This window comes from Motacilla alba, chromosome 1 (genome assembly GCF_015832195.1).
Source record: "Motacilla alba alba isolate MOTALB_02 chromosome 1, Motacilla_alba_V1.0_pri, whole genome shotgun sequence".
In the NCBI taxonomy this organism is placed as follows: domain Eukaryota; kingdom Metazoa; phylum Chordata; class Aves; order Passeriformes; family Motacillidae; genus Motacilla; species Motacilla alba.
In genome coordinates, this window is record NC_052016.1 from 16,037,193 (window position 1) to 16,055,948 (window position 18,756).

An 18,756-nucleotide genomic window follows, 5' to 3' on the forward strand; every position below is an offset into this window, starting at 1 on the left:
TATTGCTTGAGGATTAAAGTTTTGATTTGGGAATTTCAAGGTAATTACTTTAAAAATAATTTGTAGTAGGATGTGGATACTGAATGCTAGATTATACGAGGCATCATGGTATAGATTAACTTTAGCCTCACACCACTGCAGCAACTATGATTTGCCAACATCTGTACACAGAAAAGACTTTTCAGTCATCGGTGCTCTCTAACTTTTTGGAAAAACAGATATTTGATGATCTGTTTGTACTAATCCTGAAATTTTCTCAAGGGCAGAGGTCTGGTCTTTATTCACTTCTCTAGTGCTTTTATTTGGGATTTTTCAAAATATTCTCTTTTATGAAGTATTCTGCTTCTTGGCTGCTTAAATACCTGTTGCTATTCATTAGCATTAGAAAAAAAAAGCACCTGAATTCAAATTAAAACAGTTTGAATTTGTATTTTGAAGGTACAGGCACAATACAAATGCTTTACGGATTTTTGTGTGTGAACTAGACACCTTCTCAGTGTCCCTTTGAAGTTACTTGCATGAGCATAAATTAGGGAGCCAGTATTAAAGTAAAAAATTAAATTAGGTTCATAGAAAGCACTGTTTCAGGCTTTTAATAAAATGGTTTTGAGAAAATAGAGCTTAAAAATGTTAACAATTGGTCAGGTAGTTAATATTTTTGTTACTGCTAATGGAATGAATTCATTTTGAGTGTAATTTTGTTTTCCTATATAGGGAATAAAGAAAGTTGAGGATAACTGTTGTCTATTCTTATACACATATAGTAGCACACTATTTCAGGGGGGAAAAAGCACCTCACAACAAAGCAGTTAAATCTCTCTTGACACTTGATTCTTTACCAGTCCCCATCTCCGCTGGTGCTGTTTTCTGGGTAGAGGTCAGGATAGTGGTCTATTTCAAATCAAGTCACCTGATCTGTAATACTTTGTAGCTATTTGTGCACTACATTTAGACTTATTTTAAAAGCAAACCCAGTGTTGAACTGTAAACTACTGTTTTATTATGGAAATCATAAATTGCTTTAAATTGTATGCAAATTCTTACAATGCGTCTTTTAAAATTATGATTTAGTTGTATTTTGTAGAACAGCAAATTTTGTTTGTTAATGTGCAGAGTTGATTATATGGCAAAAAAAAACCCCTTAATATTGTCTAGGAGGTTTATTTTGGGAGAACAGAATTTTAAATAGATTTTTATTTTATTAGTGGATCATTTACTTGGATAGAATATAAGGAGGATAAATGCTAATTTATCCAAATCAGAGCTGAAATCCATGTAGGCTTTATCAGCACTTCAATGAGTTTTGTAATATTTTTTGATACTTTCTCTATTTTAAAATGTGTATGCCCTGCAGGCTCTCTTAAAACTGAGGTAATTGTCTTCAGTACTTACTTGGTTTTTTTCTTTTCTATTTACCTCAGGAAGCCCACTGAGCAAAAAGCATCAAGAGTATAAAATTCCATTACAATAAGTAGCTACCTGCTTTGCCTCCAAGGCTGTTCTTATATTCACATTTTACAGGACATAATCTTTGCTGAGTAGTATTTGAATTATTGCTTTCATTTTATAGGGCAGATAAGTGAATGCTTTATTTGATACTAGTTTATTCTTACCAAGTGGGGATAGGACTAGCCAGAAAAATGTAAGCCTAGGATAGTGCTGCTTACTTGCAAGTTATTTTAAACCCTTACATAATCCACAGTTCATTTGAGGAGAAATTTTTTTTGTGCAAATGGCATTTCAGGAAGGACATGTGAATATATTCATAAACATGTGTAATTCATTGGCAAAATATGAGAGGGAGTTGGTGCAGAATTAACCTCCACAATTAAAATGATTTGTCTTTTTAAAGCATCTATCAAATATCTAAGCAATCAAAAATTGGGAAATTCCTGTTTCACCTTGCTGTATGGCACTGCTTTGTACCAACAGAGGAAGTAGAATTTGGAGGGGAAAAAAGTTAAAATACTTTCATGAATACTTCAGAACTACTTGTTCTATATGAATAAACTGTGCTTATTTCTAAGAATTCATTTTGGCAAAGTAATTATTGAATAGAAGTCTACAAGTGTAATAAATGCTTAGTGCTATTATATTGTTTACAGCATATTGAAAAAAGTGCTTCCTCCCTACATAGTAGTGGACTTTGGGGATTAGGATTAATGGTTGCAGAAGGGCTGTTGTCTGGTGTGTCAGTCAAGAATTCCAGTTTTAACTAAAATGGAAAACCCTCTGCATCTTCAAAGCTGCTGCTCTTGTTTGCTCTCAAAACAAAACAAACCAAAAAAGCTGCATAATAACCAGTGTTCTGCTTATTAGAATTTTAAATAGAAAAGAGAAAAGTCTAAATTCATAAAACATAATGTGGATTATGTATAATATGTATTAGTATTGTTATATATATATATATAAGCCAAACTGCTTCTCCTATTTAGCTATTTACTCTGGAGAAAAGAAGGTTTGGGGAGACCTTACTGGTCCCTAAAACGTCCTGCCAGCAGGAGGGTGTGGCATGATGGGGTGGGTCTCTTCCCCCAGGCGGTAAGTGGCAGGACAAGAGAGCATGGCCTCAAGATTATGTATCAGGAAAAATGTCTTCACTGGAAGGGTGAGCCTGTGTGACAGGCTGCCCAGGGGATTGGTGGAAGAGCCATCCCTGGCAGCATTAAAAATGTGTGGATATGGCACACACAGGAACATGGTTTAGTAGTGAACACAGTACTGTTAAGAGTTGTGGTCATTGATCTCAGAGGTCTTGTCCAACCTAAACCATTCTACAATTCTATATATTACACATATAATATATTTATTTGTCTGTGGTTTAAGAAGAATTGGAGTTCTGCCCATAAAAAGGCGCAGAAGTAATTGTGCAACCCTGCATCCAATTAATTTACCACTATTAACTTTTGCCTAGAAGAAATCAATATGATTTAGTTTGTGAAAGAACTTCAGATCTTTACTGAATGAATGCTTTGGAATTTGAAAATAGTCCTTTCACTTTGATTTCTCATGACATTTTCATAGTACTACTTAAATATTTAAGGACTTTTTTCCCTGAAGACTGGCCTTGAAATTTTCAAATACTTTTGAGCTTTTTCATTTTAATGCAGGCACTGGGATGTTAAGGTTTAAGCAAAGATGTCATCTGCCACAACTATTGGCAAAATATAAGTTTTTTTAACTGTTAGAGAAAACTTTAAATCATACAGTAACTTATTTGATATAGTCTGTAATTATGTAATATTATGAGCTTGATAATTATGCTGGCATCAATAGATCCTCAATTTCTGTGGCTAAGAATAAAACCCTGTTGCTGGATTTAGAAGTTAATTCACTGATTCTGTCTCTTCTGGGGACTGATGTAGGGGAAATGATGCGTTACCCCTGACCCCTTCTGCTCCTAGGTTATCATATGCCCCAAGAGGACAGCTCTTTTGTTTGCTATCTGCGCTTTTTGGAGACACAGTGCAGTTTGGATTGCCAGACAGAAGTCCTTTGGGTGTGTTTAAGACTTCCTTATATTCTATGGACTGATAGAGCTGAGTATGTTGCTGTGGAATGCTGTTCAGGGTAACTGGAGTGCAGGTGTTGAGGGCAGTGTAGTGCTGGGAGTTAGGACTGTTCCTTGGTTTTTAAACAGGCACTGCCACACTGCTTCAGCTTCTCAACCCCTTATAGATGAAGAGGACTTGGCAGCTTGGCAATGATTTCATGCAGATGACAGAGTGGAATCACTTGTGATAAATTAAGGAGGTTGAAATACAACGGGATTTACTGTTGCTGTTGTTATTTTCCAAATAGGATAAGGCTGGTTACCGTTTTGTATAACTTCAATCAAACAAAGTGCATCTAAGCAACAGGAAAACTGCTCTGTGCTCATTAGGAGTGGTGAAAAAAGAGCACCTCTCTATCAGATCTAGATGTTTAGGCCATAAAATAGTTTGTACCAGATTTCCTGGAAGTTAGCATTACAATTAGCAATGTATTTATTGGACTGAATGCCTTTTTCTTTTTCTTTTTTTTTTTTTTTTTAGCAGTCTTTTGGTTGAATTTAAGCCAGTCAGCTGTTGAAATGTTTGGGGATAATTTCAGAAATAATGATTTTGCAATTCAGTGCTACTATGTCTTAAGTTAATTAAGCACTAAGAACTGAAACAGGTATATCATCATAAAAGTCTAGGTTCTTATAAGGTCAGCAGTTCTCCAATACATAGTAATGAATGCAATTCTTGAAGGTCAATGTTAATATGGTTCAAGAATTACATCTTCAAACTGTAGTAGACACAGCCAATATTATTTTTTGTCCATAGTGACAAAATTAACTGGTTTAAATGCATTTGCTTGCATCTAAATATTTCATGTTCATCATGGACTGGAATTTAAAATGCTTATGGCGAATCATTATTTTGCTTTTTTTTGTTAGTATAGAGGAAAAAAGTAAATAAAAAGTGTGTCTTATAAGCAATTTCACAGGTTTTCTGCTGACCTAGTATAGGAAAGTTGTTAAATCTCTCATCACCTCATGAAACTAGGTCATCTAGGGTATATGTGCTCATTTCACTTTTTCAAACAAAAAAAATCTGTTTTTAATAAATGAGCTATGGGCTCCAAGAGTGAAGGGAAAAAATCCAGCAATACTTCTCTGCAAAGACCTTCTCTGTTTTGAATGTCTGAGTGAATTCTGAATTACTAAGATTTCTTACACTGTAAATCATTCTGTTCCTTAATGATAATACAGCATAACCTTCCTGTCTTTGATCATGCATGCAATGAAAGAATTTCCTTAACTTGGATGAAAAAAATGTACCTCTGTATGGTTTGTGTGATTTGCATGTCTCAAATCTGTTATTCTGGTTCATGTTTTGGAGCTGTGTAGTTATATCTCTAAAAGTCAATATGGTTGCTAGTACTTGATATACTTATTGAAAATTATCCTAAAACTGATTTTTTCCAAGTTTAGACTAAAATCAGAGATAAAATGGTTATTTATTTATTTATTTATTATCTTTTCTCCCATGTGCAATCAGATGCTTGGAAAACATCTGCTGCTCCTACTCAGGTTTTTGATCTCATAAATTTTCTAACTAATACTTTGGTGCAACAAATTCATCTTGTTTGTTCTTATTGTTGTCGCTTTTTCATCTAAAAGTCATTACAATTTATGTTCATGCTGGTTCTCCATCTTTTCCCAAAGATCAATCTTCAATGCCAACAATGGTGGAAAAAATTACATTTGTTATCCATTTTGAGACTTATGTGTATGTTTTACAAATGTACAAATCCTCTTCACCATCTTAAGGACTTTAGGGTTATAAAGTCAAGAAGTTTGTAATGAGAAAAAATAACTTAAGAGTCTGGATAGTGCTTGTAGTAATTATAGTACTCTTTGTGCATGTGTTATCCTAATTCTGTGTGAGATATTATTTTTATTTGCTAAAATGCTTTGTTGTTTTCTCACAGTATTTAGCTTGCAGGAAATAGCTTTCCGTGAATTTCATGCTGAGTCAGAAAAAGATACAGCAAACGTTTGCACAAAATTGCTTTTTTGTGACCAGTTTGCCAGTTGTAGGACTTCTGATACTTTTCTGTATCTTTCAGTATCAGAGCAATCTCAATCTTGTTCATTCGCAGCAAACCATCTCACTTGAGAACCAATAAATATGTAAAAGGGTCTTCAGACAAGCTCCTGAGATCTTCCTAGTGTCATGTTAACTTGTGAACTGGACAATTTGAAGCAGGGGAGTGTAGCCATGGAACAACAACAAAAAAAAATCTTGTCATGTAATGCATGCCCAGGAAGGGTGTTGAACTGAGGGAATTCACAGTGAGCTGATTCACATTTCCTAAATTTGGAGGTTTTGATTTGGTAATAATTCTGTCTTTATATGCACAAGTGTGTATCTCTGTGCAGTGCATGCATGCAGAAAGAGAAATATTAAAATTCTGTGGAAGTTAATAAGAATTGGCTACTTTGAAGTCAAATTCTGATCTCACTTAGTGTGTCCATAGCCTCTTATCTTTTCTTCTAATACCACTCACTCAGGACTTAAAGCATCCTTCGTAGGAAGAAGTTTTTTGGAGGAAGGAAAGTGTTGACATTTGTTTGTCCAAAACGAGTTTATTCCTTATATCATAATTTCTTCCTGAAATTACTGTTTCTGATGTCTGTTAAATGAAATGTAGGAAGGGTCCCCTTCATTACCCTATGCCTACTATGTGCATAGGTAAATTGTGGTGTGGTTTGTGCAACGTTACCTGTTCTGTCTCACCCAGCAGAGGGTGGCTGGAGAGACCCTGCCTGCTCCTGGGCTTTTCTCTGAACAGAAACTTGGTAGGAAGTGGGGTTGTAGCTATGCTGTCTTGGGAAATTGGTTAGAGAGAAATCGTAACATTGGCAAGCATTGAATGGGCAAAACCAGTTTCACTACATCTTGTTGGCTGATTGAGATGTGGCTTGCAGGAGCTGCACATGAGGGTGTCAGAGAGGGCTGTGCCATGGAGGATGAAAAGTAGAAACTGTTGGAAGCTGCAGAGACCAATGCCCAGGGAGAGGAGGTCATGAGTACTAGGAAAACTGCTCATGAAACTATTTTATTCCTTAATATAGAAATCTGTTCATGAACGTTTCCGCATGCTTGTTCATTTTGGAACCTCTTTTATATTTTGATTTCATCTCCATGCTTTCTGCATGTGTGTGTGTTATATCACATTCCTGATATTCTGAACTTCAAAATATACCTCCTCAACTTTCCCTTGGTTTACTTTTCAAATGTGTAAATTTGCAGCATAGTAGGTGATTTGGTATTCTACTGGTGACATGTGATTTGAAATTAATTGGGAAGGGCAGCTTTTCAACAGCAATTATGCCTAAAAATTGCTATAAATCCATAAAATCTTGGGGAGAAGTCTTGCTTATTAAATTTTTTTTTCCTTTTCTATAACATCTTTTCCCATACAGAGTAACCATCTTCAGAGAGGGAAAGGAAAATTACACCAGCAAGTATGGGTAGTAAAATATAGTGTATGTGTTCAGACACCACCCTGTTAGATGTCTATGTAGACAGCTGAGAGTTTTTACTAACCTCCTATCTCCAGTCGTAAGATTTTGTGCAGTAAAAATGTAAAGACTTAAAGACTAATCTTTTAGGGAAAGGTTAATGAAAAACAGGAAAGAAGTCATTAAAATAGTAAAATGTACAGTACAAGTACAACATATGCAAGTAGAGGACGTGGTATAAGGAACCCTAGTTGATACCAAGGTTTTTAAAGCTTAATAAATTTATTTCAGCTGGGAAGTCCTGAGATTCCTTCTGTCCAATTTGAGGATGTGGATTGAAGACTATCGCTTTGATGGATTCCGGTTTGATGGCGTTACGTCTATGTTGTATCACCACCACGGCATTGGTGAGCCATTTATCAGCTTGAATCTCAGCCCTCCTGGTGCAACTCTGTTGCTCTAAAGTTCACTGGTTCTCACGGGGGAAAGGGGTTTAGCACAGGAGCTAGAGGGGCCTATTGGTAGAGCTTGAAACTAGATGGGAAGGGGAAAGGGCCAAACCCAGGCTTGCTAGTGATGAGCAATGGGATGGCACACCCAAAACTTGAGGATGGAAGCATTAGGAAGATCCCTCAATCTGCTCCACAAGGTGTCAGCTATAACAAACCATACTGGAAGTGTTTCTGTACCAGCATACACATGAGGAACAAAATAGAGGAGCTTGAAGCTTTATCCCAGTCCCAGAGTTTTGACATGATTGGCATAAGCAAAACTGTTGGGATGAGTCCTGTGACTGGAGTGCCACAGTGGATGGCTGGATGGGAGCACAACACAGCTGGCACAAACAGGTTCAGAAGATTCCTAAGATGCCTGAATGATGCAGGGTGTGATTCTGGGGGATGGTCCTGTGCAAGGCCAGGCATTGGACTCTGATCTTAATGGGTCTCTTCCAACTCAGGATATTCTGTGAATGATCAAAAAAATCCAGATTTGCTAATTTTCTTGCTTTGTTGCTATGAGGATAGATGGAAAATCATTAATACATTCTGTGCTTATAAAATGAAATATTGAGTGAAACGCCTGTGTCCTCTAAACAAAACTTGACTCTGACTTCTAAAACTTCTTGTCTTATTAGGCACAGGGTTCAGTGGAGATTACAATGAGTATTTTGGCCTACATGTGGATGAAGATGCTTTGTGTTACCTGATGCTGGCCAATCACATGATTAATACCTTGCACCCAGAATGCATAACCATAGCAGAGGTAAGATCATTTTGCCACCCTCAGTGACATTAATATTGATTAGTTTGCTTTAGGATGTGAATTTCCTGTTAATTATCAAGTCACGCTTTGGGTACTCAAGCAGTGACATGAGCTGAAAAATATTAATTAGGGGACAGACTTTGCCTGGTGGGAAAAAACAACCTGAACGTGCACTCTGGGAATTTTCTCAGCATTAATAGATTATTAATTAATGTGGTAGTTTCTTTTTCTTTTTTTACTTCATCACCTTGAACTTGTAATGAGAATTGTTTTTATTAGTTTATTGCTTGTTCGTGATAGCCATTTGTCAGTAGTGCTCTGCAGTACTAAAGATTAACAGCCCTAATGATGTTTTGCATATTTTGACTTTTATTGGTATAGCTGACAATTATCCCTCAAATTAAATGCAATAAACTAATAGATGTTAAATATATAGGGTAATTTAAATTTATTATTAAGTTTCTCCAGGTTTCTAAAGGAGTAAATGGACTTTATTACTTTAGTTGATTGAGATCATTTTTGTTGACTGAAAAATGTTTCTGGAACATGGAGCTTCTAAGAGTATGAAACAGCAGAGCATTCAAAATTCTAATTTTCACTGATATTTTGTATTTATCCAGAAGAAAAATCATTTAACATGGAGGATTTTTTTCTGTTATCATGTTTAAATAATCCATTTTGTTTAAAAGAAAAAGTGGAATCTATCTGATACCATGGGGGACTGTATGGATTTATAATAAGAGTTGGTGATGCTTAAGAGTTCTCTATCTTTAGGAAGCAAAATACTGCTTAACTTCATTTCTTATTTATGGTAAAGTCTTCGATCATAGACAACCACTGCTAAGAGCTCAATGACAAGCTACCAAAACAGCATCTGGGGAGCAATCAGTAGCAAACTGGAGGTGGTTTCACTGAGCTGTAGGCTTATTTGAAATTAAATCAGTTAATTTTCTAGGTAGTCCCAGACTACAAGCATTCCTACCAAAGAATTTCTGAGTTTAGTTGTCTTGTATTACCTGGCCTAAGAATTCTTCTTTTTTTTTAATAAGATGTGTCTTCGGTATCTCATGCTTAAGTTGAGAGCTGCTTCTTTTTCAATACATAATTTTCTGCCTCGGGAAGTCACTACATGAATCATAGAATTGATCAATGTGCTTCATGGTTAAAGGAGAATTTTAGAATGAGAAACTATTGACATAATTGAAAATTACAAAAGGTAGTGAAGAATGTCTGCTTGCCTATGGAATCAGTGCCATGTGAGAAAAATGTTCTTCTCTGGCCATAACTAATTATAATATATTCCCTAATTAATGTAATTAATTGATGATTTTACAGCTTTTTAATATTCTGTATATTCACTGTCTTAGTAATTGCTAATTTTTTAGGTGTTACTGAGTATACGCTTGTTTTTCATTTTGATCTTCTAAATAAAGCAATGATTAAAGTTCTTTATAATGGGAAGAAAAAATGTTAAGTGAAATTATGTCATGCCTGAAGTATTATAGACACAAACAGCCAAAGAAACAGTACTGTGGTTTCTATCTTTATATGCAGCTCTTTTCAAGCCTGGTATGAGCAAATGCTTTGAAATTAGCTGCTTAATCATAGCATAATAGAATGGAATGGCCTTGGTTGGAAAAGAACTTAAAAATCATCAAATTCCAATCCCTGCCATGGATAGGGATGCCTTCCACTAGCCCAGGTTGCTCAGAGCCCCATCCAAACTGGCCTTGAGCAGGAATGGGGCATCCACAGCTTCTCTGGGCAACCTGTGCTAGTGCCTCACCACCCTCACAGTAAAGACTTCCTTCCTAATATTAAATCTAAAACTACTCTCTTCCTATTTGAAGCCATTCCCCCTTGTCCCATCAATATATATTCTAGCAAAATGTCTTCTCTGTCATTCTTGTGTGCTCCTTTCAGGTACTGGAAGGCCACACTTAGGTCACCACAAAAGCTTTTTTTCTCAGGCTGAGCAATCCCAATTCTCTCATCCTTTCTTCATAGCAGAGGTACTCTATCCCTGATCATCTTCATGGCCCTCCTCTGAACTGGGTCCAACAGGTCCCTGTCCTTCCTGTGCTGGGACCTCAGACCTGGATGCAGCCCTGCAGGTGGGATCTCAGCAGAGAGCTACCCACTTTGGACACAGCCCAGGACATATTTGGATTTCTGGGCTGCAAGAGCACACTGACAAGTAATGTCCAGCCTCTCACCCACCAGCACCCCCAAGTTCTTCTCAGGGACTGCTCTGGATCTGTTCACACCCAGCCTGGGTTGATAATGGGGGTTGCCCCAACCCAGGTGCAGCCCCTGAGACTTGTGTCTTGCTAAACCTCGTGAGGCTCCCATGGGCCCCCTTTAACTGGGTCCAATACAGACATCACTGTGAAATGTGATTCCTGTCTGAAGCCAGCATACTTGGCCATTCCACTGCCAAAACCCCCAACATTTTGGCAGTGGCGCCAGCCATGCAGCAATGTATGAATGGACTCAGTTCATCCATTTCTTTCAATGTTACTGCCTTCAAACTAAAGTTAGAGAGGAGAAAAGGGCTTCTGCCTCAGCTTCCCTTACCAACTGTCTCAGGGCCCTGAAGTCCTTTTTGATCCCCCTTGAATCACATGTTGTCACTTCATTGCCCCCTCTGTGGAGATCAGTAATGTCTTGTAGTCTGAGGGCTGTACCAGACTAGGAAGTTTCCTGGTAGAAGTACATATATTTGGTGGAAGATCTACTAAACAAACTATTTATGATTTTTTTTGTGTGTATCCCCAGTTAAAATTTGTATGGATATAAATAGTTAAATTTGGAATTTGGCTTCCCAAAAATATGACTTTTAATATTGTGACTAAAGTAGATGGGAGCTTCTTTAATCTCAGACTTGGACCTCCTCTAGACAGGCATCATGGCATCACAGAAAAAGGCTTTTGTTTCATATCATCATGTCCTGTATAACGTAGAGACCAAGAGTCTGTGTCTGTCCTTTCTGACTGATGTAGGAGAGTTATTGAAATTTTTATCATGTCTAACAGTTTGTAAAAAATTTCCAATTCACTGTTTGTTTTTTTACAGTGTGTGGAAGGTAGACACAGTTTTGTGTGATGCAATGGCTGCTGACTGAGGGGGGATAATTCCCTCCTTTGATCTCCTGGCTGTGCTGCTCATACAGCCTGGGATGTGCTGACCATCCCTGCTGCCAGTCCTGGCTGCTGGCTTAAGCTCAGCTCGCTGCTGGCCCACGGCCCCAGGCCCTTTCTCCCCAGCGGAGCTGCCCCCCGGCCTGGCTGGCCCAGCCCCTATGGATGCAGGAGGTGGCCCATCCCAGGGTCGGGATTAGCTTGGTGACATTCTGGCATTCTGTGTGACATTTCTGCTGATTGATTCCTCCAGCCAGTCCCTCTGGATGGCGGCCTGCCTTCCACCCCTGGGATGGCATCCATGAGCTTCCTGGTGATCTGGCTGGTCTTCTCCCTGATGTCCGTGTCTGTGTATGCCTGTATATGTGTATGACTTGAAACATAAATATCTTTTTTCACTATTCCAGCGCAGCAATTGGATTGAAAACTGGATTGAATCCAGCAAATCAGAATGAGCTTCCTAATTAAGCCCTGGTTCTAGTCAGTATTAATTCCATAAATTCTCTTGTGTAGATGCAAGGGGTGTTTGTTAATCCATAACTGCTGTTAGTGAGAAGCCATTCCCCCACAAAAGTTAATAAAATTGAGTACTGATGGATATTTTGCAATTGTTGGAGACTTGCATTTTCTGTTCAGATAACTTTAGAAGAGAAGGGTGCATGATAAAATTGCATAACAACGTGGTGAAATAAATATTTTGAGAACGCGGAATTATAAATTTAGGAATAGTCAGCATCCGTCAATATGAAACTGGAAAATTATGTAGTAAGAGCATGTCACTTTCCAGGACTAGCTGGATCAATAGGTTTGGTTTTGAGAAAAGAATAGAGATTGCATTTTTCTTCCTTAGTGCGCTTTATATTTAACCTTTTTTTATGCAATTCCTTATGCAAAATATCAATAAACAAAATGAAGGTTTAATTTGTCTTTTGTTGACTCCTTTGTACTTTCTATTGATTACTTGGAGCTCAAGAGAGCTAATTATTTCAAACTCTGCATGTACTGAAGTCTCTTCTCATTTAAATATTTACTGTATTAAAGTATTCTGAGGTAGAGTATTTGATAAGAAAAGTTATAATGCTCTTCTCTGTAGCTTTTGCATTCAAACAGCACATCTGGGTGTAGTAATAGCTGATTTAAATTTCTTCTTTTCTCCCTTAAACCAGGTCAATCTGTGAAGCTGTTTATAGTGTGTTTGTATATCAGTATTACTATATGGTGAGAAACATGCAGTGATATTTGCAGTGCTGTGGAAATAGTGTTGTGGGTGCTTTATCTGTTCCAGGATGTTTCTGGAATGCCAGCTCTCTGTCGACCTGTGGCAGAGGGAGGAGGGGGCTTTGATTATCGACTTGCCATGGCCATCCCAGATAAGTGGATACAGGTGAGACCTTCTTAAAAATTACATTCTGCTCTTCAAAGTGGGATGTTTCTCTGTCAGTGCCTGAACATGAACAGTTCTGAATCCTACTGGCAAGTTTTGCTTTCTCTTATGTTAATATGCTATTGAAATAAATTCTGACAGGCTTGAGCACAGGTATTAGAGGCTGAAATGAGAGCTGTCAGATGTTATGTAGATTTCAGGTGAGGAAGTTCAGGAGCTGGGATTCACATTCCAGCTGATAATTGTTTTCTTAATACAATACACATAAGCTCAATTTCTTTGAAATGACCTGGGCCTTGCAACAGCTGTAGCATGTGTAATCTATATTGAATGTGAACAGGTAGATAAAAAGTTAACCATATGCATAAAAATATATAAGAAAAAACAAACAAAACAATCACTCCAAAAACATGCACTAAACCCTCCTGACACTGGGCATAGAAATTGGCATTGAATATAAATAGACTTTAAAGTTAAGCAAAGTAAACCTAAGTGAATTACACAAACACCTGCAATTGGTACAGGGGGGTTACAAAAAAGAATAATATTAATCTGTAAATATGAATAAATTATGACTACAATAAGGATTTATATCACCTTTTCCTTAATATATGGAATCACAAGAAAAGGCATAAAGTACTAGATGATCTGAAAAGGCTTCTAGTGATATTTTAGAGAACGTTTTTCAGTTAGATAGAATATTGCACCCAAATCTTTTGGGATGTCATGATGGTCTGAAAACAAAAAATGTTTTTTATGACCATTAATGCTTCAATAAATACAGTATGGAGCTAAGAATAATAATAAAAAATTTAGCTTACCTTCAGCATCTTTCAGTTTTGTAACTAGGAGTAAGAGTGCCAATTGAAAAACATATTTCAAGCCTCTTTTCAGAAGACAAACTTCACAGCTTTTCCAACAGAGACATCATCATTAAAACTTGGGATGTGCAATTTAGACATTTAGGTCCTGGAATGCTGTAAGGGCTCATTTTTTTTAACAACAATTACCTAATTGCGATGTTTTGTGGGTTTCTTGGAGTTTTGTTAGTTTGTTTTTTTGTTTTGTTCCTTACCACACTTTAGGGCAGGCAAGATGAGCGATTTCCTAGGTAAGGAAAATGCAAGTGGCCAAGTTCGTGTTACATGGGAAAAAAACCCAGACCATAGAATTTTATAAGTGCAAAAAATTTGCAATCTAATTTAGCAATCTCTGATGTGGTCTGCTTCATTTAATTTGCAATACTTGGATAGGAAACAAAACTGTGCTGCAGAAAATTCTTTTAACTGCAGAAAATGTGAGTTTTTCCAGCTTAAACATGCACTTGACATGGGACACAGATGGGATGTTGACTGCAAATCAGTTATGATTGGCATTGTACAAAAACGTAGTGTGATGTATGCAGGAAGCTTATTGCCAAAGAAACTGCAAATAAGTGACCAGAGTAGAGATGTGGAATTAGAGAAAGAGGTAATGCCAAAGTTTGTTACCACAGTTCATGAAGGGAAAAATAAAGCTGAGATGGTTGGAAGGGAGAAGTTCAGCTAAACAGTTTGTCAGCTGTTATCAAACTCTCCTAGATTGCTTACTCTCTCTCCAGTTTTTAAGTACATACCTGTTAATAGGAAATTTTCTATGCAACTTGCTAAAGTCAATTTGAAAACTGAAGAATCTCCAAGAGATTCCATGAACTAATTCGGAGGAATCTGTAAAAGTAAGAAAGATAAAACTGTTTGTCACAGCATTGGTTGTACTAGTTCAGATTCAAGATAGATGTAGTACATAATATGGTGCTACAAAGGGACCTTGATGTGTTCAGAGACAGAATTTATGGACTTTAAGAAAGTCAACAAAGAAAGGGAAAAAAAAAAGACTTTTTAGGAGTATATGAGCAGTCACAATTATAGTATTAACTTTTACAGCATGATATTGGCCATCTTGGTGCTATTGCCTTTTTATCACTTCTATTTTTATGTCTATATATTTGTGTATATGCATTTAAGTTGTAGTGATCAATGGATATCTACAAAGTAGTGTAGAAAAAAATAAACTAACACTGAGATTGAGCTAGATTTAGCAGAGGAAGGAAATAATGTGATATGAGGCAGAAAATTCCTATTAATGGGATTCAGTTTAAATTGTTAAAAATCAGGAGGTAGCACCACAGTGCCCAAGCTTTATTTGGAACCTTCCATATGCCAGGATTGCATATCCTGGTTTTGTGAACCAGGTAGGTCTGTGCCCACATATTTCTTCCTTGGTTTTGGTGCAGAGCTCTCTTGCAGGTCCTATCAATCATATTATCCACTGTATCAGAGGATTCACATAATAAATGGCAAAACCTGTTGTCTGAGCTTCCCCAGGGGGGTAGAGAGGAAACTAAGTATTCTAGGAATTATATTTATGTGGGAAAATTGAAAAGAAAAAAACAACTCTTTGGATTATCAGAGAAAGCTCATCACTTCAAAACTTGGGTGCATCAAAATACAGTTAACAATCCATTGGAAATTTCTGTGGCAAGATAATGTTACATGTTCTTAGTTAAAGCTGTTTTTCAGTGATCTTTCTTTTATTTCTGTAGATAATTAAGGAGCTGAAAGATGAAGACTGGAATATGGGCAATATTGTGCATACATTGACAAACAGACGGTGTGAAGAAAAATACATTGCTTATGCAGAGAGCCATGACCAGGTATTTTCAGCTGTTTGTTTGTTCATAATCAATTAAAAGATCTTGTTTAGAAGTTTGGTGGTTTGTTTGTTTTGTTTTTTAAATGAGAAAAGTGTTGAGGAAGAGAATTTCAGAAATTGGTAGATTTGGACTAATGCTCTTTTTTTTTTTTTTTTTTGTACATTTTTTTGGTTGGTTGGTTGGTTTGTTTGGGGTTTTGGAGGGGTTTGGGTTTCTTGGGTTTTTTTGTTTGTTTGTTTTGCTGTGTTTTTATTTTATGATCCTTAATTTTAGTAAAATAATCCTGCCTGGAGTGCATGGGTAATATTGGCGTTTTGTTTTGTTTTCAAGAAATGAGTTGAAGCTTCTTGTTTTGCCTCCCATAGAAGACAGGAAGATGTATAATCCATGCAGTTGAAAATCCTATTTCCATTAAGTAAATTGGAACACTACTTTTGATAAGCATAAACAATGCACCAATTTAAGAAATTTGTTTGTGACTTGCTTTCCCTTAATGAAAGACTTTCCTCTCTGGAAGGATTGAAAACATCTTTTTTTTTAGACCTAAATGAACTATGCTGTAACAGTTTGGTTCAAACACAGCATTTATAATAGTTCTGTGTGTGGAAAAAAGAAAAAGTAATGATGAGTTTGGATAACACTCATCTCCCATAATCTTTTTAATCTGTGTTTCTGAAGAGTCAGAAAACACATAATTTGGGAATTGTACAATTTGCATCTTTAACTGTCATTAAAAAAATTTAAGTAACCTATATTTCCTTTGAATTATCAACCTCTGTTATATAATTTCCTGTAATTTCTACAATAAATGTCAACAGAAATGTCCAAAACAAGTTGTATATTTTAAAAAGAGCATTCTGAGTTTGCCATTCATTTTGCATGCCAATTTACACTCTAATCTCAGGGTCTGTTACAGTGTTCATTTAATGCATGATCCTGATAAAGAACTTCAGAAATTACTTGGAAATATATATTATTCTATGATAAGCTGCTTTCATCAAAGTTGATTCTTCACCATAAAGCACAACATAGAACATTACTGTTGCTGGTCTTATATTTCATGGTGACTTTCAGCAATTGAGTTGTTTTCCATATCACTTTGCATTTTTATTGTAGAATGTCATACTTATGGAAAAAAAAATCTCATTATTTTTAATTAAAAGAAAACTAGGATTACAGATGTGCATCAGGCTGATATGTGAAAAGTAGGCTAAAGAAAGAAAAAGTGTAGATAAAATTCAGCCTGAAGATGCCTGAAGTGATCCATGTGAGGGTACAATCCTGGTTTCTTATATGTTGCAATGGGCTATGAGCTGACTGTTGCCAGTCAGAATACAAGGCCTTGCGGTTATAAGAAGAGTGTGAAAATAGCAACTCCAAATCTGATAGCTGTCAAAAAAGCAGATGCAGTCCTGGAATTACTGATTGGAATAGAGCAAAGAACACAATCAGCATGCCACTGCAGTCTTTCCTGGTTTGTGTGCATCTTCAGTGTTGGAGACAGGTTTGGTCCTGTATTTTAAAGGACATACAGCATAACTGAAAAAAAAAAAAAAGACAACTAAAATGTGGAGAGGAACAGCAGGTGAGGATGTGAGGATTGATTTTCATAAGAAAAAAACTAAACAGAATAAGATTCTTTGGGGCAGCAAAGAGATCATTGAAGGGGGAAATATATCCATTTATAAAATCACAGCTGCCACAGAAAACATGGATAGGGAAACACTTAACTGCTCTTCCAATGGAAAGATTAAGGGATATTAAATTGCACTAACAAATGCCACATTTCTGAGTCCAGAAAATAGTTGTTCATTGCAGTCTTCAGTCTTGTCATTGTCACATAGAATTTTTTTTTCTCTCTAAATAGAGTATTTTTTTACTTAAGGGAATAATCTATATATGCTATTATATTGACAGTTGGGAAATGAAAGGATGATGGTGCTTTTCAGCTAGACCTATTTACAATTCATGTGTATCTGTAGAATTTAGTAAGTTTTCATTCAAGAGTATGAAACAAGAATTGGGCTAATTGAACAAAAATCAGCTATTTAAATATAAATGCTCCAAAATGTTTTTCACTACCTGCCAGCTAATATATTGAATAGCATTTTGTGGCCTTTCTCTAGTTGCAGTGAGTACTAGCAAGTTAGTAATTCAGTTTTTTCTTTTGTGTGAAATCACAGAAAACCAATCACATTCTTGATTGCATATAAGTGAATGCTTCATACTCACTCTGCATGTCTGAATCAGTTTTGTTTATACCCGGGGTTTTTTTTTTGTTGCATTCCTGAAACTTTTACTTCAGGTGTTTGCTTTCTGATTTTCTGTGTTTCCTATAAAAATTTCTAAACGGTTGGTCAGTTGTGACTTACTGAGTTGATGCGGATATTTCACGTTTGATATCTGTAGGTGAAAAAGTTCTTAGAAGTAGTTATGCAGTATGATCCCATTAGGTGAAATGTTGGACCAGGGGTTAGAGATCTGCTAGTCTGTTAGCATATAGACTCAATCCCAACAGCTCAGGAGCCCCAGTAACAATGGGGAGGGTTGCAAGGGCGAAACAGACAATTTGGGCTGGCATCCAATCCAGGCTCAGGTCATGGACATCCCTGCCTCAGTTTTTGGCAGCAGACCAGATCTGTATTGCACATCACATAATGCACAGATGCAGTGATCAGAATGTAGGGTCACCATGACCTGATGATGATTGGCGGTTTCCTTCAGGAACCAGGACTGGATCAGTGCAGTGATCTTACAAGTCCTGCCCTCAGGATACAGACCCCTTGTTTTAAAAAACCCCAAAACTTAGAAATACTTCTATTACACCCAAGGGTTTTCTTCAGTGGCTTTCTGAACTGTTCTAGGCACTGGTGGGTGATAAGACCCTGGCCTTTCGGCTGATGGATGCAGAGATGTACACAAACATGAGTGTGCTCATGCCTCTGACGCCAGTTATTGATCGTGGGATACAGCTTCATAAAATGATTCGTCTCATTACTCATGCACTCGGAGGAGAGAGCTATCTGAACTTCATGGGTAAGTAATCTCAGGAAAAAGTCTCTCATTTTCTCATCTACAGAATGCGTGGTGGAGAAATAAAATGATCTGACATCGTCTTCTATCCACAGTATTTATCACAGTGCTGAAATTTGGAGTATAAATGCTTTTATAGATTTATTACAAAAGGTAATATGCATTGCTTTTCTGTCTGTAAGATGTATGATAAGACAAGAAAATAAAATGAAGATGGTTTCTAACTGTAAGAAATAACTTTTACAAC

At 36.8% G+C, this 18,756-nt stretch overlaps 1 protein-coding gene across 20 annotated transcripts in view; it reads left to right on the forward strand.

Moving 5' to 3' along the window:
* GBE1 (1,4-alpha-glucan branching enzyme 1) overlaps nucleotides 1-18,756 on the forward strand; it is a 139,088-nt gene that overhangs the window by 76,569 nt on the left and 43,763 nt on the right. For all 20 annotated transcript variants that reach the window (XM_038156865.1, XM_038156873.1, XM_038156940.1 and 17 more), the window contains 5 exons: nucleotides 7,289-7,404; nucleotides 8,133-8,260; nucleotides 12,686-12,784; nucleotides 15,366-15,476; nucleotides 18,341-18,512. In XM_038156865.1, coding sequence (XP_038012793.1) covers nucleotides 7,289-7,404; nucleotides 8,133-8,260; nucleotides 12,686-12,784; nucleotides 15,366-15,476; nucleotides 18,341-18,512 — 626 coding nt within the window. The remainder of the gene's footprint in view (nucleotides 1-7,288; nucleotides 7,405-8,132; nucleotides 8,261-12,685; nucleotides 12,785-15,365; nucleotides 15,477-18,340; nucleotides 18,513-18,756) is intronic.